This window comes from Enoplosus armatus, chromosome 4 (assembly GCF_043641665.1).
Source record: "Enoplosus armatus isolate fEnoArm2 chromosome 4, fEnoArm2.hap1, whole genome shotgun sequence".
Taxonomy (NCBI): Eukaryota; Metazoa; Chordata; class Actinopteri; order Centrarchiformes; family Enoplosidae; genus Enoplosus; species Enoplosus armatus.
In genome coordinates, this window is record NC_092183.1 from 3494653 (window position 1) to 3518408 (window position 23756).

A 23756-nucleotide genomic window follows, 5' to 3' on the forward strand; every position below is an offset into this window, starting at 1 on the left:
GCATCCGCACAATATTCACTAATCAATGACCCAAAACCCAAGTCCTGACCCTAGAGCAGCCCTGTAAAGAACTGAGAACCATCCAAAGTGTCCTCTTCTTCACTCTGAAGGTCTACAAGTCAACCTGGTTCTCATAGAGATAGAAGCACAGGAGCTCACACACACACACACACACACACACCACCCCCACAGAGATGAATCCTGTATGCATTATGTCCAGACTGACACGTAAAGAGGCCCTAGATTAACTGCTCCCCCCTCCAGACTTTTTTTTTTTTATCCCCTCCGTTCCAGGGGCCACGCTCATTTACATAAACAGATAATACTTGATAAAAATTTCCATTAGACAAAGGTGAAATGGATCAATTTCTGCTGCCAAGATAAATCTCACGTTTTACACCGACAGGGTCATTACACAAGCCACATTTCAGGAATAATGTATTTAAAAAGTCCGCCGATAGCGGCCATTTCCCGCTTTCCAATTACCTTAAAGAAAAGCTTATTCTGTGGACAATAAAGCACATTACGGCACAATATGATACAGTCCATAAAGATCAGCGTGTTTGATGAGAGGTTAGCGAAAGCTCAGCATATTTCGGAGGGGATGTCACAACCCCGTGGTTATCGCTGACACCTCGCTGTGCTCGCCATGCAAATGTCCTATTATGCCCAGTCCAAATAGATTAAGAGGCCTGTTCAGAAATAAACAGTTTTTTTCCTGTTTTTCTTTTTTTTTTTTCGCTCTCTGCAGTGAAAGTGGGAAGAGAGGAAGAAGATGGGAGGGGGGAAGAAGAAGAAGAAGATGGGTTGGCTGGTTGAGGAGGGAGGGATGGGGGAGGGGGGGGGGTGAGGTGGATTGACAGGAGAGCGAGGTGATGCCAGCGGTCCGGGGCAGGGAGAGAACGGAAAAACTCATTAGTTTGCTTCCACCCCAATTCGCCGCTCTGCCTTTGACCTTGAGACATCCACTCCCCTCCGTGCCCTGCCCACTCTCACCCCCTCCATCCACTCCCCCACCCCCCCAACCCCCCGTCTCCTATTTTAGGTGAATCACACTGCAGGGTTTGGAGTGAGGGGGGGGGGGGCGACAACGGGAGCTGAATGAGGCTTCCTCCACGCTGCAGAATATTTCAACCTGTTTCCCACAAAAATCTACTCGTTTTTAAGAATTTTCTAGAAATTATCGTCCGTATCCTAAAATAGAATACTACCAATAACAACCTGACACGCGTTCATCTGCGTTCGAAGCTGAAATATTGAGCACAAGGTCCACTTTCAGCCACTTCTCTTCTCAGCCTGTTGTGGGACCACCTGTTATCACATGACCAAAACTTCCAGGTCACGTGACTGTGGCCACTGAGCCCACTTCATTTACTGAGAAAGGCTAACAGACGTGGCTGAAAGCTCTGGAAAAAACGAAGTAAGTGTCGGTCAGAAAGCTGGAATATTCTTACTTTTTGAGTTGTAGGAAAATAAGGCTTTAAAGGGAAATTCATGGTATCTTTTTGTCTCTTGTTGAGTCCCTCAACTTTATGGAAGTACAATAGGAGTTCCCCTTCATACTCTTTACTTGAATACAGTTTGGATTGCAGGACTGTTCATTAACAAAAACTAGAGTTAATATGGCTTCCATAAACGCCATACATGGGTACAAAACTAGATGTTGGAATATTAAAATATTCGTCAGTGTTTAAAGACATGACATGAAGAGAAAGACATCTGTTTGCAAAGCTGGAACCTAACTTAAGTACATTTACTCAAGTACTGTACTTACACAAGTACAATGTTTAGATACTTTCATTGAGTGTTTTCATTTCCTCCTACATTTCAGAAGAAAATATCCCTTTCCTTTCACTACATGCAGTAAATTCACACATGATGCATTGCTAAATATTTCAAATATATAGTAGTACTAGTAGCTGTGAGTCTTTCTTTGCACCACCTACTGTAGACTGGCTACAACATTAAAATGCTGCTTACAGGTCAATGCATCAGTACGAATCTGCACGATGAGTGCTTTTACTTTTGTTACTTCAGGGACACGTTTCTGCTGATACCTTTGTCCTTTTATTAACTTGTAATGGAGTTTGTGTTGCGTTGTCACATTCAGTTCGGTCACAACCTGAAGCCAAACACTGAAACTGGATGTGTACAACTAGTGGAGTCAGTGTCCTTCATTACTGTCCATCTGGACTCGCTGCCAGTTTACATTGTTTAGTGATCGTTTACATCCATACAGGTCAGACACGGCCACAGATTTGGAAATGATGGTGATGTTTTTGGTATGAACGCAGCCAGAGTGCCTGAAACAGATCCAACGTGACCTCTCCTGGGGTGACAGGTTGAGGGCTAACCATCCCCACTGTCTCTCTCTTCCTCTCCATTATAGAGGCAAACAACCCTTCTTCTTCCTCTCTTTTGTTCTGACGGCCTCGCTGGCTGGAAACCCCACATCTCCTCTTCTGAGGTATTCATTTTGCATTAAGACGAGCTGTAATTGTCCCTGCGTGGCAGCATGTGCTGTAGACTCGCAGGGTCCAGATGCCTGCAGAGATGAGGGAGGAAACAAAAGAAATCAGCTGCAGAGATCTTCTCTGTCCCACCAACCCCCACCCCCCAACGCCAGGAGACATGAAACCCATTATCTTGATGGGATCAGGCAGCATCCATCTTAATACTGGATTGCATATGATGACAATGATGATCCTCGGAGCAACATGCCACCGGCTCCAGAGCTTCCTGGCGGCAGGTTTGGAGCGAATCCCACGAGAAAAATCTTTTTTAAAAACCCACTTTACAAAAAGGCTCGGCTTGTATCTCAATCTGGTTTAATCCGACTGTGAATTATTTATCAAACCAGATCTGTCTGCTAGTGCGTCTGTCCATCCACGCATCCATTTTTCATCGTCCGCAGGTCCCAATCCTTTCATTTCCTCACTCATGACTTCAATTATTGCCCCGATCTGATGCACTAACTTTTAATAAATCATACCAGTTGAAACAGCCACCAATTGGTGTGTTATTTATCATTGGCCTGATGCAGGAGCCAGTTTTGGGGGTCTCATACACTTAAGCTCATGCAGGGAGTTGATGTCTCTATGGAGGACCCATAACGAGATACCATAGCGCCACCTGCTGCCTTCAGGGGGAAGTAGAGGCTTCATTTTCCTCTCAGTCTGGTGTCTGATTCATTGCTCTGCAGCTGTGAGTCTTTTGTTGTAGCCACACAGCGAAACAGCAAGTAACAACAACTGGGTTCAGTCTGTGATTCACTGTCCTTCACTTAGCTGCTCATTCAGACATTTACTCTAGCTGAGATGAACGCTGTTCGGGTGATTTTGGTGTAATTTTATTTGCTTTTAAATGTAAAAAAGCACAGAATAAGTCAAATTGAAAACACAGTCCATGTGGCCGAGGGGTTTAGGATGCTAAGATCTCCAGTTTGAGTCTTGCCACCTTTATTTCATGTCATTCCTCTTTTCTCTCCCCCTCATCTTCTGTCAGCTGTCTGCTGTTAACCAAAGGCAAAAAATGCTTTAAGAAAATTGCAAAATAGCATGTAAAACAATGATAAAAATGATGCTATGAATTAAAACAAATTGGAAAATTCCAATTATTCATGCTGTAAAAGACGAGGTTGACTAGTGCTGCTCAGTGCTGACTGATGTGGTTAAGATTCTTCATTCTCATATTTTATTAAGCTCCTCCACGATCGAACTGAAAAAGTACAAAGAAGGAAAAAAAAGGAAAAAAATGTCAAATAAAATAATTTGCGAAAAATTACAAACACATTTGCTTTTAATGATTTTGATTACTGTACATTTGAGGTGGTGAAGAACTGAATCCAATGAGCAGAATTACGTTGAAATATAAATTCTAATGATGATCATATTTCTCGTTATATCCTTCTGGCCACACACTGTACAGTCGGCGTCTCCTCCTCACTGACAGACAGATTAGATCCATCAGTTTAATGTTTTATCTGAAGCAGCTCGTGTTCACTGGGTGGCCTTCTGCTGCTGCACTGACGTCCACAGCAGGTGCAGAGCGACCTCCACAGGACGCGGACTGAACTGCAGCCTGATGTCTTCACAGTCAAAGCACATCTGAGAAACACCGAATGATCATCGATGATTTCCAACAGCAGCTCAAGTTCATTTATTTTTACTTTTTAGTTATTGCAGCGAAGAGTCAAAGAGTTAATATTCTAAAAAAAAAAAAAGAGTTATGTTATAAAATATCTTGCATGTTTAATGGATGGAGTGGCACTGAATGAGAGTCTGTTAAGTTGAACAAGTTTCTGTCTTTACTTTGAAGAGATCCGTCAGTTTAATTTTATTTCCGAGTTAGATTTACACAGCAGTTAACGTCAACAAGTTTGATACGTTTCACTGAAGAGGCTGTTTATTGCCGACACTCAGAAAGTTAGATTCTCGTACTCTAAGTAATATCACAAATTAATTCTGTCTTCAGCAGCCGAGTGATAAATAAGAGACATTACAAATTACTGCAGTATTTCCTCATGAATCTTCTTGTATAGTTTGACTAAATAGCTACAGAATGGAGAAAAAAAGCTTTTACTTTTTACAGTTTGATCCTGAGGCATGTAGTGATGGAGATACACTGACGTGGCGACATAAAATATAACACATCTCCGTGAGACTGGCTCACTGGTGAACTCTGGTACGTACACCATGTCTCTCGAATGAATGAAGTTAAATCTTGTAGCATCTCTAAAGTATGCATTTTTTAATTATTTGCAGCCAGTCTCCTACATATGTGCATCATTTTGTTCATAACTCCACCATTTAGAATTTAAAAAATAACCTACTCTCAAAGATGCAGCCCTGATTTTAGAAATACTGACCTCATGAGTCCAAATTCTGACACCAAAAACATTTGTAATATTTTTTCATGATTCATTTACTGCTCAGTAATGATTTTCTAAATGCTATTTCAAAGTCTTCTTCTGGTAGAGACGTAGTTTATCAATGCATTTGATTTGGTTTGTTTTTTTGCCTACAAACAGTCACATTTTAAAGACATTGTCAAGTCTGAAAAAATACGAGAATCTAAATGCCTCCTCAGGTTAAGAAAACCCAAGATGTCCAAAAATAATACTTAAGACATCGGTGTCCTTCCTACTCTTGTAAATCAGCTGTCCATCATCAAACATCACTGCAGTGAATTCACCTGATGAAGTTTGTAAATAAGTAAACGTGCCATCAGATAAGCTACAGAAGAAAGAAACCATTCATCTTTATTTTAACCTTCATTTAACCAGGTAACATTTTCAAAGCAATACTAAAAAACACATAAAATTATACCAAAAAAGGCCAAAAGACTCAACAACGGAGCCATTTACCATAGACTTCATATCAGTCGTAAACTTGTTCATTTCCCTCTGCAGATTATTCACAGTCGTAACAAGTGGAGCAGAAAACATGAAAACGTTCTATCCCATCTCTGCCTGAGCATTAGGGACACGCAGCAAATATACATCTTGTGATTTAAAGGAAATGTCTGCAAAAATAAAAACCAAAGTCCGAACACTTCCGTTTTTGCTCATCGTGTCAGAAACCTGCTCCCTCCGTCACTTCCAGCACTTTGGTCGGACGTATTTGAGCTGCAGGATTACGTGGCTCCGACCGGAAACAAGTTGTTTGAGGTGACTTGTTATAAAAGGTGGAGAGGTAGACGAGTACAAATCACACAATAGCAAAAAAAAAAAAAAGGGGCTTTTTTTGGGTTATGAAAAATACACAATTACATCATTTTTAAAATCTAAATCTTCAAGAAAACCAATCTTCGTCCCATGTAGCGCTGCAGAAAGAGGATAACTCCGGCAGCGCATATGCAGGTCTAATCTACAGTCAGTTGTATATTAAAGGGCTTATTTCGGTATTGTTCTGAAAATAAAAATAAAAAAATAAAGTACCCAGCATACAAAACTCTTAGTGTCAAAAAGCTTAAACAGTTTGTCTGAGTGATGAGGATGGACTTACAATTTCTGATCCATTAAGGATTACCAGGAAGTTTCGTCCAGCTGCAAAAAGTGCAACCCATCGCAGCAGTTGTTTCTGTTCGGAGGCATTAATCTCATTCCCAGCAGCAGCTAAATGTCCTAAAACAACCACCCTGCCCTCCTCCTTAATCCCTCCACTGTTGTAAAAATTGTTTTCGCTTTTCTTTGGAATCCCGGCAGGAATTACAAGATAGGGAACCAGATGTATCTACTAAGACTAAAAAAAAAAAAAGTAAAAGGAAGCACGGAGATTAAGACTAATGCTTTTCAATATTGTTATACAGATGAAACTTTCCACAAAAAAAATTAAACCCAAAAAAAAAAAAAAGTACAAGGAGACTAAGCAACAACGCCATTTCATTCCCAGAAAGAGCTCAGTGGCCCAGATGCTACGAGGATTCAGACATTAGAGCTGGAACATTTGTTGATGCAACATTTCATTTTTAGTTTTTTTTCCCCAGTTTGTGATGTGCTGCTCTACATATGGCCTCCACGCAGACAAATACAGTTGTTGTGTGATATTTCTTGCCTAATAGCAGCTTATTTTTTTAATCAGTTTATTATTCAATTATTTACATGGACGATGCACATTAATCAACATGGACATTTTGGGAAGCTCAGCAGCTAATTTGCAAGTCTCACAACTAAAAAGAGACAAAACAAATAAAGATTTTTTTTTACCAACAATAAGAATAATAGAAACAAATGTTGTTTTTTTGTTCAAGATTATCACATTAAACAATACAATTTTAGTTTATTTGACGAGCCTCTAGGAGACTTTTTGCAGACATGTACCATTTTACAAAAACTATGCAAATATAAACATCCCTCAGACACTGACATGATTCAACTAGCTGAGTGGAAAAACACTTGAAACTGTAATTTCTCCTAAACCGTCCACCAACGTTTGTTTCTGAGCACCTACAAACTGAGAAAAAGGCGTCACAATTACAGAATCAGGTGCGTAGCGGAGCTATGTATTTAACTGTGTGTTCAGTGGGTGTCTGGTGTTCAGTAATGAGAAAATATTTATTCTGAAGGGCTATGAGTTAACAGTTTGAGTCGAGCATAGAGGCTGTTTCGTGTGCAGCTCTGGCGGTGCTGATACAACAGATCGTGAGCTGCAGTTTCCGCGGACAACACTCACCAACGTGAGGCGTTGTGGTTCCTTTGACAAGTTTTTTTCTCATAAATTTACGACTTTAATTTTTTGCTTGGCCCTAATACACCGTCTATGGACGAGCCGTGATAGCCCTATGACGACTTTATGAGGAGGTTCCTCAGGAAGCGTAACTGGGCTCCGTTATAATTATACAAGACTCCTCCCCATGAACTGGACTAAACACGGACATCTGAGTTACATAAAAGTGTTGTTTCAACTGCATAAAATGACTGTGTTTCAATGTAAAACAGGTCCTAACCACATGTTGAGATATATGCTGTGGACTTCTGCTTACTGGGTCAGTGTGAATACAAATATTACATTGTGTGTCCACAATCTGCAGCAGAGATGAACCAGATTTTGCATGTTTTTTCGGTGTTGTTTCCTCATGAAGTGCATCTTTCTCAGGTTGGTTCTTTTCAGGAACATGTAAACAGAGTATTTTCACACTCCCTCCCTCTGTGACAATCTGACTTCACCCCCCGCTCGGTGGGAAGAGCAAAGAGCTGTCCCCGGCACTTTGTGTCAAGGCCTGAAGCACGGTCAGCCAGAGACATCCAGACGTCCTCGATGTGAGGAGCAGAGAACGGGAGAGGAAGAGAAACTCTGTGTGACACAAAGGGGGGGAGGAGGAGGAGGAGGGGGAGGAGGAGGAGGAGGGGGAGGAAAAGGCGAGGCCGCATCAGACGACTGCCGAGCTGCATCCAAGTGTCAGTGTCCCAAAATAGTGGCGAGCAACGACCAGACTGAAGACACCAAACAAACAACAGCTCTCAGATCAAGTAAACATCGGCTAACACACGAGACACAACAAACTGTGAAGCCTCCCTCTGTCTTCCGGTCTCGTTAATCAGAGCTGCGGAGAAAGCAATCGGAGGGGACACCCGTCCTATTAGAGGAGGCTGCAGCCGTCTCTCCCCTCCTCTGACTGGGGTCCTCGCAAACACTTTGCCTTCGAAAAAACGTTGACAAGCTCCCTCTGTGCGGTGCTGTGTGGACACAGAGGACAGAGTCTCGTCTCCAGCAGATGTCTTGTGGCGCCGACTATAAATAAAGCCAATGAGACCAGCCGGCCGCTGACGAGCACAAGCCGCCGCGAGGCCGTGTGAGCTTTGCAAAGGGCCTGTCTAGTCTTGGCACGGCAGGCGGGCTAACATTTGGCGGGGCCTGCGTCGAAGCCTGTGATGCCTGTGAGCTTTGTGTTCAGGGTTTGAGAGGAAAATAAAGATCCCAGGATTTGAGGTTTTATCAAAGTTGTTGGGGCAGGTGGGAGAGGAAATGGTGGAAGCTGAGGTGCACGAAAGAAGCTCGGCGGAGAGACGCCCGAGGAAACAAAAACATGGATGCGGAGGGAAACACGTCGTGCATGTACAGTAACATACAGTCAATTTAGCATGCGTTTAACATCAGTGAGAAGAAGTATAACATCTAATGTATTTACCGTAACGTAATGTGGTGCAACAGTCAAGAGAGGAGTGCACCAGTGTAGCCTTGTGTTTCATTGATGACCCTGACAATCCCAAAGGACATTGGTAGCCCGGGGGCCTGTCTGTCTCTATTTAAACCAGTCTAACAGCGCCTTGTTTGGAGAGGAGAGACTTTCACTTGCCAAGACAGTGTAGGCACCCTCAATTAAGATGTAATGCGGTGCCATTTTATTGCACGTGTCATTGCAGGACGCATCCTCAGTTAGCGCTTCATGAAAGAAAATATACCACGGAGGAACACTTACAGCATCTCTGCGATAATCATCACAAATGAGATGTTTCGACACTGATGAAATGGCCGAAACACAAATCACCTCCTGCGTTTATACGAAACATTCAGAGATTAAGTAGGAGCACTTTAATTTCATGTTCCATTACACGCCGCCTTAGCGCACAATTACGTCGTGCCACATTTCTCCACGTTAAGTCTGACAGAAAAATGGAGGACAGAAATCACGCAATCAACGATTCAGAAAAAAAAAAAAAAAAAAAACGGGGCCGACGACAGATTGTCACAGTGAATCAGTGAACAGTCAGGAAGAAGGTGGTGGGGCGGGAGAAAGGGAGTCGTCCTTCAGTGCATGCGAGAGGTGCGTCCTCTATCATGAATGGACCAGGGTCGGATCTTAAATCCTCTTTGGGTGAACAGCTGCAGTGACGGCTGTAATCCCCTGAAGGAAACACCCAAAAACTCATGAAAGTCTCAAATCAACCATTTCCGACCTTTGTGAAAACCAGCAGGCTCGAGGAGGTGCTGTTTGGACGTGGTTTCGGTGTAGTTGGATGTTCGAATAGTATGTCCTCGTGATCTCAACGGTTACACCCTAAATCACAAATAACTGACTGAATAAATGACTTAGACCACTGAAAGATGAAGCCAATGTGAAAGTGCTGGAAGCTTCCTCTAATGGCCACTACACTCCAACAAAACTCCAACTCTTTATAGGAATAGGTCAACATTTTGGGAAGTGCACGTATTCCCTTTCTTGCAGCGAGTTAGATGAGAAAATCCACACTCAGCCAGGAGGCTATTGGCTTAGCATAAAGCAGCTCCAACACCATTTCTCTTTGTTGATTTGTTCTCTGATGGTGAAGAAGTGAATCATTCAGGAAATTCAGATAGAAAATGCACCTTTAGAGGACTTTAGAGGTGCTGGTACTGTAGGTGTATTTTCTACCTTTGGACAGATCCAGGCTAGCTGTTTCTACCTGCTTCCAGTCTTTATTCTAAGCTAGGCTAATTGCTTCCTGGCTGTAGCGCCATACTTAACACAAATGAGGGTGGTATCGATCTTGTCATGAAGACATTATGGTTTTAATATTTAAAGAAAAATTCTGTTTTAATGCAATCTGGGTTTTAGTTTTGTAGTAGTGGCCATCATTCGTATCACTAAATAATAATATTGAAATCACTAAATAAATAGATGAGATCTGGGAGCGAGGTGACACTGCTAAAATCCCAGATCTTAGCATTTAGTTTGGTAAGTACAATGTTATCATGAAGGACGAAACTACAGAAATAAGTAAGTAATAAAACTGGAATCATCCTTTTATGTAACTTTTGAGAAGAGGGATTTTGAGAATCGCTGTCTCAGCTAGAGGATATCAAGATTGTTTTAAGGAGTATTTGTTTGATTGTCGGGGGACTCAGCGTGTTCCATTGACAAGATTTGGATTTTATGGCTTCTGGTTGACTGGAAAAGATGACGGCAGCAAAAACAACTGAAGTGAAAGATGTGTGTTTTATAACTGATTCAGAAATCGGTGAAAAGAAAGTAGAAGGAAAGGACATATTGTACATTTGCCTGTTTTAGCTTCTTTCCTATGAAAATCATTTGTAGTAAATCACTGCCAACTCTGAGCCTACAAAATCAATTACTAACTGTGAGCAGCGACTGCAGCAGCAGGAGATTCTTGTTGTTTGCCCTTGCATGCACGAGCTACTATCTTAACTTGGCAGCTGACACTTTGCCAGAGTGGATGTGCTGAGAGGTGTATTAGAAGTGATAATGAAGAACACACTTCCAGTTGAGAATGAGGCAATTAAAGAGGGGTGTAAACAGCAGAGGGCGGAGGACTGAGTGCGACTCCCCTCCTGAGGGAATCCTCCAACATCTCTCACACCTGAGAGGTCTGTGGAGAACGCTCGCTCTGATGAGGATTCCCGATGACAGTTAGCGACAGGAGGATGTAACACAGTGCAGCGGGATGACAGCCAGGAGACTGGGAGCTGCCTACATGTAACATGGCCCACACCTGAATATTCCAGCATACCTTTAGGTGTCATATTTTATAAATGATGAGACCTTGCAAGAAGCCTACGGGGCAAGACATCAGACATTGTGTAGCTATTTCCACAGGCCGGGTAGAGCTACGTCTGACGAGTAAACTGAACTGTATGCGGGAAATTGGTGGCGTGCCCCTTACATTAACACATAAATCCCATTAAACGTAAATTTAATCACTTAAATGTAATCTGGGAGCAACATGGTGGCCTGAGGGTTTAAAATGCCAATTGTAATCCCAGTGTCCCCACTTCGAGTCTGGCTGGGCACCATTATCTCAATAAACACTTGAGTTACTTAAAAATAAGATAATCTGTGAAAAAAAGCCATAGGTCACAAACCTTAAAAATAAAAACAATGCAGTGTGCTTGTGTAGTACTTTTTACCACAGACGTTACCACAAACACTAACAGCAGATACATTTTCTTATGTCCTGATTTAGTCAGTCAGACTCACTCAGGCTACAGACGGAAATCATTAAGAGTAATTATAATTTCAAGGAAAGGAAAAAGAGCAGAACAAGAGGAGAAGAGTGCTGCTTTTGCTTGTCTGACACATGTCGATGCAATCTTGTACAGCTATGTAAAATTATATTAACGTTATTATTGACTGGCTATAAATAATTTACAGAGGAGATCACCATTAAGATTTGGGGAACTGATTCAATCCATAATGTTTACATTGTTGCTTCATGTATAATCATATGATAATATTAGGGGTTATAGTTTGTTTTCATGCTAAACATGTCATTTGAATATTTCTGTAACAAGTGCCATACTAGCTTTTTTTTGCCAATTAAAATTGAATTTCAAAGAAAACTTGAAAACTTGAAGCTTTTGCGAATGATGTGAATATTATCTTTTCGCCCTGAAAACGAAATGTAAAGGTTTGTCACGTGCCAATGTAGGATTAATACACAAATATTGTTTATTTTTATAACCAGGTATTTCTTAGTATGTTAACTTTCAGTCAATTAATATTCAACATATTTTGTAAGAGAATTATTGTATGTATTCAATACATGTATTCTTAATTTTGAAGAACAAATCTTAACTCAGGGTCCACTTACTAGTTTTTCCAGCGCTCTCAACCGCATCTCACGGCCTTCACCAGAGGAGTTTGCTCAGTAAAAGTCTGGTTTGTTACCCTGCACACAGATCTGTTTGGGTCTATTCTTTTTACTCAGGCAGTCCTCGGGCACAGTGGACGGGGTCCATTAGTGATGACGTCTCTGGTGATTTGGAAGATGTTGTAGCCGAAACTTGATCAACACTGCGTTGTTTTTGTATTTAGTGTTAACATATGTTTACAAATGCGTAATATGTATTATAAGTCCCAAAATGACACAAACTGCACATATACCAAATTGAAAGGTGAGTTTGTTGTTAAAATCTTGACTCTAAACAAAGCGACATGCTAGCTAGCCGGTAGTAGCCTGTTCAGACAGACTCTCAAACTGGGATTAGTCACTAGTTGCCAAAACGCTTTGACAATTCTGTTATTTTAAGATTGACTTGGTTAACGATAGTATTATTTATCTGGTAAGACTTAATGAATGGTTTTATAGTTAATTTGGTTCTTTGGGCATAGTCGGTTTATAATAATTTACAAAGGAAGCCCGTTATGTCAACAAAATCTAAATTTTTGTAGTCAGTGATGCAATGCTCGCCGTCGCCCTCTATAGTGTATCATTAGCTAACTGTCAGTGTCGATACATTTAAACTTTATTGTTAAGTGTTACTTGGAGTATCAGATGCTTATTGGATTAAAGTCTTCTTAAAAAAAAACTATTGAGCCATGTTTCGGGGACGTTAACATTTGCTTGCACGTCAGGCCGAAAATTGCCATATTATTGAACGGAGTTTGGTATTAGTTTTTCTCTTTATAATCAGAGCGGAACGGATACGCTGGAGATATTTAATGGAGGTAACATAAGATTACATGCAAGACAAGTCGGTGGCCTGTAAAGCAGCTAATTACTGTTAGCTATCTGATATTAGCTCCATTCACGCAGATAATATGGAGATATTAACTTTCCCCTTACGTTAATTTTTGCTCTGAATTCAGGATATCACTAAGATACAGTTTCAGTAAGTTGGTCGCTTGTATTCCTCTTCCACCTGACGCAGTGGCTAGTAGGTCAGACAAACTGACAAGCCACAGCCAAAATGTAACAGCATTTCATTTACAATCTATATGTTTATTGACTTGTAAGATGCAGCAGCCTTGATTGATTCTGATCTGGATCTGACTTTTTGTTCTCAGCTTCAGGTCAGACTAAAGCAGACTCCTCCGGCCCAGCCATGCCTCAGAAACCGCAGAAGAGCGCCCAGACTTCACACTACATTGAGCTGGGAGGTTATCAGTATTGGCCCGTGCTGGTGCCCCGAGGTATCAGACTGTACACCTACGAACAGATCCCAGTGTTTCTGAGGGAGAACCCCTACATCACAGATGGATACAGAGCCTACCTGCCATCCAGACTGTGCATCAAAAGGTGAGAAGCAGAGAACAGAACCTTGGACCTTGCCGGAGCCAAAGGATTGACTTTCTGCATGTTCATACAGCATGAAGATGTTTGAATTTATGTATACATTGGGCTGTGTGGTGTGTGTGTGTGTGGAGATTACTGATCTCAGTCTGTAGTAATAGATGATTTTGAGAGGAGGAGAATGACGTGTTTTTTTGGGTTTTAAAGTTTGTAAATCCTCCGTGCAGCCTCTTCATTCTGTCCAATGAGACGGTGAATATCTGGAGCCATCTGTTGGGCTTCCTGCTCTTCTTCTGTGTCGGGGTGTACAACATGGCCTCAGTGCTGCCGTCCTTCGGCGCCTCCAGAGAGGACTACGTCATCTACTCCATCGGGGTATTCTGCTTCCAGGTACAGGTCTAAGTTTTCCAGTTTGCATCAGCCATGACAGTTGGTAGAAATGTCTGGCTAGATGAATAGTTTGTGGGTTATCAGACCAATTTGGTTGCTTATATCACAGTAAGACTCTGCTTTGGTTAACACGCCAAAACCAGTACAGTAATAGCGCCTCACCTTTGTCAGCTATTCTCAAATGTTGATCATCTTGTTGGGTCAGACCTGCTGCCAATAACGTCTGCTTAATATAGAACAGGAGAATGGCAGAGACAGTGGTGTCAAATCATGTGGATGGTTGAGCGGACAAAATAATAGATATTAAAGATTCAACACAGCTGTCACCTCTGAATAACTCACTTCTGGAAATTGTTTTGAAACTTACACACTACAGTTTTATTTTATGTATGTTTTCATTGTATGTAGTTTAAGTATAAATATCTATATATAGTCTATCTAATGACAAAGCTTTTGAGACCAAATTCCAACACTTTGTTGTTCAATTAATAAACAATGAATAAGTGATTAGTTGCAAAAGATATTTGTTTCTGTCGTCTTTACGTTTGGCCTTGTTTACCTCGGCAGGGCTTATTTTACGTTATGTTATGTGTTCCAGGCTCAATTACAACCAGGTTTCTCCTCCTGTTAAGCAATGTGGTGGTTTCAAATTAGCCAAATATCTTGGGAACATGAATATGTGACAATTGCATGGTGTTACCTTAATCTGAGTGGCTACAGAAGGACATCAGACCTTATCCAAAATATTGGCAGTTATTCGTAACAAATGAAAAATAATCAGTCCAGCAGTTGGCTGGACTAGGCTTGACAACCGGAGTCTTCAAGACCAATTTAAAAAAGATATAAGTCTATAAAAAAGGCAGAATTTTAGCTGAAAAGGCTTAGGACCCTTCTTGTTAAATCATAAATATTTTTCTTCTTGTTGTCTTGTTGTGCATATCACATCCTTTGCTGTTGTAAAAACCCGACTCTCCCCTTGTGGTCTCCTCTGGATCTTACCGTCCTCAGCTGTGTATGCTGTGCTCGGCGGGCTATCACCTGTTCTGCTGCCACCGCTCAGAGAAGACCAGCCGCCGCTGGATGGCGCTGGACTACGCGGGGGTTTCCATTGGTATCCTGGGCTGCTACGTCCCCGGAGTCTTCTACACCTTCTACTGCAATAATGTAAGTTCACCTGCAGCCTGCAGTTCACTCCTCTGATTTGTCTGCATGCCAGTTTATTTCTGCTGTTTTCTTTATGTTGACAGCGTAGGTGGTAAAGCAGCGTCAAGCAGCAGAAATAAAAGAATAGATGCAAAGTATAGACAACTCTGAAACAAGAGCACCTACTGTACACAAATGAAGCATGAAATAAAGTATATAAACCTGCTATAAATGGGAACTACAAAGAGAAATAAGACAAAAATAAAATGCGGCGACACGAAATTTGAAATAGCTAAATACAGAAATTGCACTTGCAAGAATGATGTCTGGTTACGAACAAAAGTTTCATTTGGATTTCACATTCTTGTCCCACTAAATATCAGAATTTGCCTTAAGATTGGTGCTATTGATTAAACAAAAGCTTTTGTTAAGCTTTTTATCTGACTCTCCTGAGCTTGACGATACGAGAGTTTACGTGTCACTGTTTACGTCGGCCAAAAAAACATTTGCAAAAATTATTAAATTTAGTCCAGAAAAAGCATAAAGCTTTAACAACAGCTGCTCATCTGAACTCTTATCTCCTCATGCGACGCACCGCCGTCTCCCTCTGGAGCTGCATCCAGAGCGCCAGTTTCCTTTAAAGACGTTAAATGTGAAAAGCTGCCCTGCGATCCGCTGTGACTCAGTTACACTCCGGCTCAGTTCATTCGCTAACGGCTTATTCTCCTCGTGGACAAACTGCTCCACTGTTTCATATCCTGTTTCCATATATTTCCTCTGTACTCTCGACTATTTTCTTCTATCTGCTTCTCTTCAGAGTTCATGTTTCTTGTCCTAACTCTTCCATGATCTCAGAAAATCTGTCTGACTGCTATGGCTTTTTGGTACCAGTACCAAAACAATACTCTTTTTGACACCTTTACTGATATATGAAAAGCCTATTTCCTGTTGGGAGGGGGGTTTGTTTTGTTTTTCAGGATAATGAAAGAAATGTCTCTAATTTAAGAGCTGTCGTTTTAGTAAGTTGACGACAAACTTTACAGCGGCGTCAGTCTCATCCATGCTTGTTGCGGTTTTTCATGGATGTAGTTCAGTAGCTATGCAGGAAGATGACATTGATGTTCTTAATCTCTCCTAAGAAACTGTGGCTGGTCAACTGTTCCTACAGCAGTGGGCTCGACAACAGACTGATGTTGAAAGGAGGTCTGGACTCAGACAGTCACTTATTCTGTGTTTCTGGATGTGTTTCGGACACATTTTGGTTCATATCATGTGGCTGAAAGCTGCGGAAACACAGTAAGAGGACCTTTTTGATGAGACTTGTTTTTGTCAGACTGCTATTTCCTGGCTCAAGAATTAACTTTAAATGAAAAAATTATGATTCAGAATAGGGACTATCTGATATGAGAATAAGTATGACCACATATTTTGGTACCTATGTGATGCTACAGTACAGACACATTTTGATTGGTCCCAAAAAAGTATGGAGATTTGAGTCTTATGTTACTGTTCTACTCATTGCAGCTTCGTGCACATTATAGATGATGTAAATATGTTTATGTGAGCTTCACTGCGCGCATCATCGCTATAACGTCTAACCACCGTCCTCCCTGGAGACTTCTTAGCTCCACGTCCCCGGCCTGAGAAGCAGTAATTGAATAAAGCTGAAGTGGAGCCCACAGTCTGGCTCTGCTGATTGACTCATTGTTCCTGGTGAATAAGCAACACGACACCTTTGCTGCGCTCGCCGTTTGGAAAACAGCCTCTGATGACACAAGCCTGTTCAGTTCCTTATTCCAGCCGCCCACCACCGTGTTATATGTTTTTTTTTTTTTTTCTTTCCTGGTTGTGCTTCTCTTTTCATTTATTTATTTATTTAATTTTTTTTTTTACTCCTGAAGTATTTGGCTGTGCTCCTTACTGTTCGCTTTCCCCCGCATATTGGAAGCGCCGGGTTATTTTGCCCCCAGAACGCAGCTGAAATCTGCTCAAGCCCAAACCAGATGGCTGCGTTCACGGAGCGGTCCGTCACTCCTGTTCCCCACCATATGACGTTCGCAAGTCTGGGAGCTGTCTCAGCGAAGGGGCCCCCCTGTCCTTGCCAAGACTAGGGCTCCGCTTCTGGGTGGCTCCACTCCTGTGGCAAGCCAAGTCCCTAAAGAAAAACTGCTTTTTATATTTAGCCATTCAAACTCTTGTCTCGTCGAGTGTTTTAGAAATGCAGATTTGGAGGAGAGAACATGGCGTCTGTGAGGAGAAGAGCTTAAAAAATTGGCTGGAGCCAAGCGGGGCCTTGTTCCTGGTGCAAATTTATTCACTGTGAAATTCAGCAGGACTCGTTACATGAGGACGTGTGACTGGACGGAGGCCTACATCCACACAAATGGACAGAAGGGACTGAGACGAGGCTGTCCAGACTGTGCACAGTTACTTATAGAAGTTTAAGTAACAGCGAGGACTTTTAATCATAAGTATGATAAAACACAGTCGGAGACCTTTTTTTAGCACATAGATCTTCACTGAGGAAGTTTGTTTTATCATTCTTTACCACGTCATCTTTGGGTTTCTTTTATCTGCACAGGCAGATCAGACGGTAAAAAAAGCTGAAAATTACCAACAAAGTCTCAAGTGATTTGGATTCATGGCCTCAGCAAACAATTATTTTTTCAATCAAGAAAATTGTTTTTAAAAAATCAAATCAAACTCAAGTTCCCAGAGCCCAAGATGAAGTCTTTAAATTTTGTTTTGTCTGACCAACAGTCTAAAACCCAAATATATAAAGTTTACTGTGATATGAAACGAGAAGCGTTTTGTTTGGAGCTCTAAGAAATAAGTTAAAGTCAAGATTCAGTGCAGAGAAACATACAAAAACAATGAACTCTAGGTGGGTTTCTCTGTGCTGCACATTCACTGGGTCAGCAGTGCCGTGTGCAAAACATGCATTTGCAGTTTACCTGTTTCTACTTTTAATGCATTAACTGAGTGTTCAGTCAGAAACGTGCTGCGGTACCAGCTCAGCCTTTGTTTTCTTTTTTAAAAGATCTTGACTGAATTCATTTCCTTGTAGGTTTTAGTTTGACTCTGACACTGTGTGTGTGTGTGTGTGTGTGTGTGTGTGTGTGTGTGTGTGTGTGTGTGTGTGTGTGTGTGTGTGTTTATGTATTAGATTATATAGTTTTTTCCTCCAGGGACTCTTGAACCTGCAGATACCTGCAACATGTAGATTAAAAAGCCTTGAAATTAACCTGCTTCATTGGAAATGTGAGAAGCATCCGTAGGAGTGTGTGTTTGTAAATGTGTAGACCGTGTTTGATTTGACCTTTGACCCTCCTGTCCCTGCAGTACTGGCGGCAGGTGTACCTGGTGACGGTCCTGGCCATGATCCTGGCCGTCTTCTTCGCTCAGATCCACCCTCATTACCTCAGCAAGCAGTGGAAGCAGCTGCGCTCGCTCATCTTCTGCTCGGTGGCCGGTTACGGCCTCATCCCCACCGTCCACTGGATCTGCATCACCGGAGGCTTCTCCTCGGAGCTCGTCCAGGTGAGCACGCTCAGCGTTGCCTCAGTAACTGGAATATTCACCGCTCTGATTCTTTGTTTGAGAGCTTACATTTGATGCATTGATGTATCTGTAGTATCTGTAGTATGCAGTAATAACACTGCTCAAATTAAAACACACAGCTCTCCTCCAGTACACCGGGCTTTATTCACCTAATATGTTCAGCCATCTTGTCTTTGTCTGGGTGGTAAATTCCTTAATTGTGGAATTGCTATTCTCATATCGGATGAGCAACTCTCTCAGCAGGGTGCTGCAGGATTGTGAGTCTGTTTCAGGTTGTTGTTTGTTGCAGTCGGCCATCCATTGGTATTTTGTTGTGAGTTCTCTCTGCACGTTGTGTCCTCACACTGACTGAATAAATATTTCTTCCCTTTAGGCTTTTGTTCCTCGGGTCCTGGGGATGTACTTCCTCGCTGCATTAGCTCTCATTTTCTACGTTTCAAAAGTTCCTGAACGCTACTTCCCAGGTGAGACTACGTTTTGATTTTTGCTCGTAATCAAATGATTACAACCGGAATGACTTACAGCTCCATAGTTGATCAATGTTATAATACTAACCAGTGAAATGTTCAAAAGGTTGTAGTTTTATTTTTGGAGGGAAAGGTGTCTCAAACAGCTCTGAGCTTGATAAAAATCACACAATATAAAGACAAATGTTAAAGAACCCTTTAGATATCTTCACACACATTACTGTGTTATATCATCACTTATGATCTGTCGCGTGTTTCTGTCTTTGACTCTGGTTTTGCTTCCACCTGCAGGTCAGCTGAACTACCTGGGCTCCAGTCACCAGGTGTGGCACCTGCTGCTGGTGCTGATGTTTTACTGGTGGCACCAATCGTCATGCTTCATCATGGCGCACAGACACGAACAGCCCTGCCCCGACGCCCCCCATCACACCTAGGACGCTGGGATCCCTGACTCTGTGAAACTGTGAGCAGCACTATTACTTTACAGTTTCCCAACTACTGCTAAATATTGTAGTTGCATACGAGAGCTTTGGTATTAGTGCACTTATTCTCATTCACAGATCTTACGGTTGGATATCATTGCAAGCTTTTCGATGCTAGTTCTGATGTAGTAGCAGAGTTTCTATACTAATTACTTTGGAAATCTAAATGTTTATTTCTGTAAAAACTCTTGGATTCATTTGACAAAAGAAGTCAAAGTTCTTAAATCTTGTTCAAACACAAAGCATCTGTACGAGAACTTTAAATGAAATAATCTAAAAGCAGACATTTTGAGCTCTCACAACCTGCTTTTCGATGGGATGTGTTCCAACAGGTGTTGAGGTTTGTTAGTCCGAGTTATGATCATTTTATTTGTTAATGATCTCACTGTTTTTTTTCTCTCTTTAGGTCGGTGAATGTCTGCTCGGGTGGAAGGCGGCGAGACACCATGGACGACGCTTCAGTCCGTCTCAGTGTCACCACAGATGGACTCATTCTTACCTGCAAGTGTCTTCAGTCCACCCGACCTGTGACCTCCGGGATGTGAGGTGACGCGTGTCGAGTGTATATTGTTGAGATAAAACTGGACCTCCTGAGGGATTGTAGGTAACAGTGCCTGAAACAAATCCTGAATCAAATCACTGAAACTACTGAAGCTCCAGCATTTAAAGCATCTGCACGGCGTTCAAATTGACTTTAAAAGCAGCTTCCATCACAGATGCAGCCGCAAAAAAAGTGCCTGTTAATGAAACATCATGTAGCTCTTGAATTAACTTCTGTAAAGTTTTGCTTCCAGAATGCCAGAGCTTTCAACTGATTCACTTATTTTTTTAAGGTACACCATCTGAGAGGTACCCCCCCCCCCCCCCCCCAAAAAAAAATCTATTTTGAATATCGTTCTATTAAATGCTTTTAAAGACAGCTCGTTCTTTAAATTAGGTTAACTGCCTTTGGGCTTCCTTCAGTAAGTAGTCAAGTAAAATCTCCTTTAAAAGGGAAAGAATGTGTGAATGTGAGTAAACAAATCAGTTTTTACAGTGTTGAGATCAGCTGAGCTAAAGTCGACCCAAATCATTTTCTTTCTACTTTGTGGTGAAACTGTGAGGTACTTCTCACGAGAACAAGCAAAAACTAACCAGTATCTTTCAACGCTATTAATGTTTAGATGGAAAAGACCAAAGGCTCAACATGTTATCTTATATTACATTTAGGTTTTTAATAGTGCTGAGTGAGACAGGACGGTGAAATGTACTTGTACTACAGAGACTCAAAGTACCTGATGCTCCAGGTGCTTGTGCTGCACTGCCTCTGTTCAAACTGACATTTATATCAGAAAAGTACAGTTCATTAAAAAACGATGTGGATTACCTACCAGAAGCTTGTTAGAAAGGTGAGTGGTCAGTTTTTCGGGTGTGAAGGAGCAGCTCGGCCTCTAGGGGCTGCTAGTGAGACTTTTAAACTGTGTCCCAATTCTAAACTTTAAACTAATACTGATGTCTACACCATGGAGTAATGTTGACGTGTACGCAGCTGAACAGTAGTAGTAGACATTTCAGTTGCCTGTATGTATCATCCTTCTACCTTCTGTACTTTCATTGTATAGTAACAGAAAAGATGAACAAACTTTTTTTTGAGCACTTATTTTGAATTTCCAAGGATTTACTACCTTCAAGATGTAGCATCGCCAGCCATAATTTCATCCAAGCCTCATTATCAAGAGTGCCCATCATCATATTGCTCAAAAATCTATTTATTCTACATGTGGGCATTTTTTATTGTATGTAACTGTGACTACTGTCAAGCTAAAATTAGTTTGAAATTGGGACACAGTTTTGTATTTAAAGGTTCAAGCACTGATTTAACATTTTGAAAATCTGTATCTGCGTGCATTTCAGTTCATATTGCAACTGCAACTTTTCTCTATACTGTGCAGCCTTGTTATCTACTGTAGATTCAGATTACTCCACTACTTTGCTTTTTCTCTCGACTTTAGAGACTCTTCCACTGTCGGTAAACTCAAACTGTTTTTTCCTCTCCAGCTAATTTAGGGTAATGTGCAATGTTAAAGGTCAACTGTTGTTTTGTATTTTAATGGCTTCATTCCAAAATGCAACACATCCATGTTGGAAAGAAGTCATCTTAACTGAACTGCTCAAAATTTCAAAAATATAAATGTTTAAATTCTCTAAAATGTTGAGTCTTAATGCTTCAAACTGAAATGCAGCATCATTTTATTTCAGTAGGTGTCCAGTTGAATGGTAGCTGTCTCATTTTGGAATAAAAGTCATTCGTTCTTTGTGATATTTAATGTTTTTAAGTTTTAGATTATAGATACAATTTCAGATTCTTTTTGTTGTTCTGTATTTAAATTATTATGTGCTGTCTGTAATGGTTTCTATAAAGCGTGTTGTCTTTGCTAAGCTCTGAGAGACATCAGCTGTGTGTCCAAGACTCATTTTGTAGTAGCTGACATTTTTGTATCTTGACTTTTCATACATGAGCAATCAAACTGCTGAACTTGACTCTAAATAAAATTAACCATGAACTGTTTAAAAAGTGCAAAACTGCTTTGTTTTAAATTCCTCACACTGCAGTGAGATGACTCTTTGTTTATTGCATCAAACAGCAGTATAGCATGATAAATACAATATAAGATTTACCCTTGTGAAAAAAGAAAGAAAAAAAAAAAGATGGAAAGTAGTTGTAGAAATGGTTCGAAAACACAGCAACCTGCAGGTTTAATTCAAACAATGTGCCAATGGTTGTGTAAGTAAATGCAGTGTTTAAGGCTGTCGACGTAGAGTACACACAGAACTAGTTCATGGAAGAATTCTGCACTGAAAAGTGCATTAATGAAGACAAACGACCTGATGTCACATCACAGATTTCTCCGTCACTATTGATGTTTTTCCCTTTTATGAATACGCCAATTCACATTCTGCAGCAGAAAAAAACGTGTTAAAGAGTAACTCTGGAGATATTCTGTACTGTTGTTATTGTCAACAAATTGTGTGTGTGTGTGTATCTCTTATTCCTCTTTGCCATAGAGCACCAAATATGTGTTAATCTGCAGCTGAACGTAGTCCCTAAAAAATACTCCTGTTTTAAGTAAATTACTGAAAATATATATTTGTGACCTGTTTTTAAAGGAATAGTTTGACATTTTGTAAAAAATGTTTCTTTCTTGCCGAGAGGTAGATGAGAAGATCAATACCGCTCTCACATCTGTTCTTTCAATAAGAAGCTGGGGCCAGCAGCCGCTTAGCTTAGCTTAGCTTAGCATAAAGACCGGAAGCAGGAAACAGCTAGCCTAGTTCTGTTGAAAGACAACGGCCTACCAGCACCTGATTAATACATTACATCCCGTTAATTGTTGCACACTAAACTATTTGAATTTTACAGGTTCTGGTAGATAGATTTTGGTACAGGTGGACCCAGCCAGGCTAGCCATTTCCAGTCTTTATGCTAAGCTAAGCTACCTGTCTCCTGACTGTAGCTTCACAGTTATGAGAGTAGTATCAATCTTCTAAACTATCTCTCAGCAAAAAAGTGAAAAAATGTTTTTACTATTACTTAACTATTCCTTTAAAGATCTACACCTTCAGTCGGTACCAATGGGGTTTTGGCTTTTTCCTGGGATTTATTAACAATAACAAAATGTTCAGAATACCGCCAGCCTTATCCTTTCACCAAAGGAATTCCCATTTATTCTTAAGCATAAATTATTCAGAAAATATTACAACATCTAACGTTAGGAGCGCTTACATCGCTGAGAAAACTGCAGATCAGCTTGCGAGTTTCTGTAGGGGTCAAAGTTCTTCAAACACAAACCTAGGCTAGTGGTCTAATGTGGCTTTGTGTTTTATTTCTTCCTTATTTCTAACAGAACGTGCTGAGTTGTAACTTAATAAAAAAGAAAGTTAACAGTACATAGAAGTTTACTGCTAGAAAAAAAAAAAAAAAACAGTTAAGACCCTAAATTTAAACCTGACCCAATTAACAGATCCATAAAATCCGACCCCTCCTAGTATTCAAAGTGTAACGCAACACGTATCGCAGCCACATTTGGCTGCGTAAAGACTACTGTGAACTTATGCATAGAGAAAGGTCTAATAAGGACAAAACAAAGTGGTTAAGGTCAACTCCCAAATGATTCCTCCGACAGGAAAGGCCAACGCCGGCCGATTGTGTCGTGGTTTCCGAGGTACTGTGCAGCAAGGCAGAGCCCAGCTCGGGTAAGGCTTTGTGGTGCTAAAAAAACATAT

The 23756-nt window shown here is 41.1% G+C and overlaps 1 protein-coding gene across 1 annotated transcript; it reads left to right on the plus strand.

Moving 5' to 3' along the window:
- The first annotated feature begins 12268 nt into the window (after positions 1-12268).
- paqr3a (progestin and adipoQ receptor family member IIIa) lies at positions 12269-20048 on the plus strand. Its single transcript, XM_070904317.1, has 8 exons — positions 12269-12332; positions 13225-13456; positions 13678-13840; positions 14849-15004; positions 18326-18523; positions 18918-19008; positions 19303-19474; positions 19900-20048. The coding sequence occupies exons 1-7, from the start codon at positions 12272-12274 to the stop codon at positions 19443-19445; spliced, it is 1044 nt and encodes a 347-aa protein (XP_070760418.1). The 5' UTR covers positions 12269-12271; the 3' UTR covers positions 19446-19474; positions 19900-20048.
- Positions 20049-23756: the final 3708 nt, after the last annotated feature.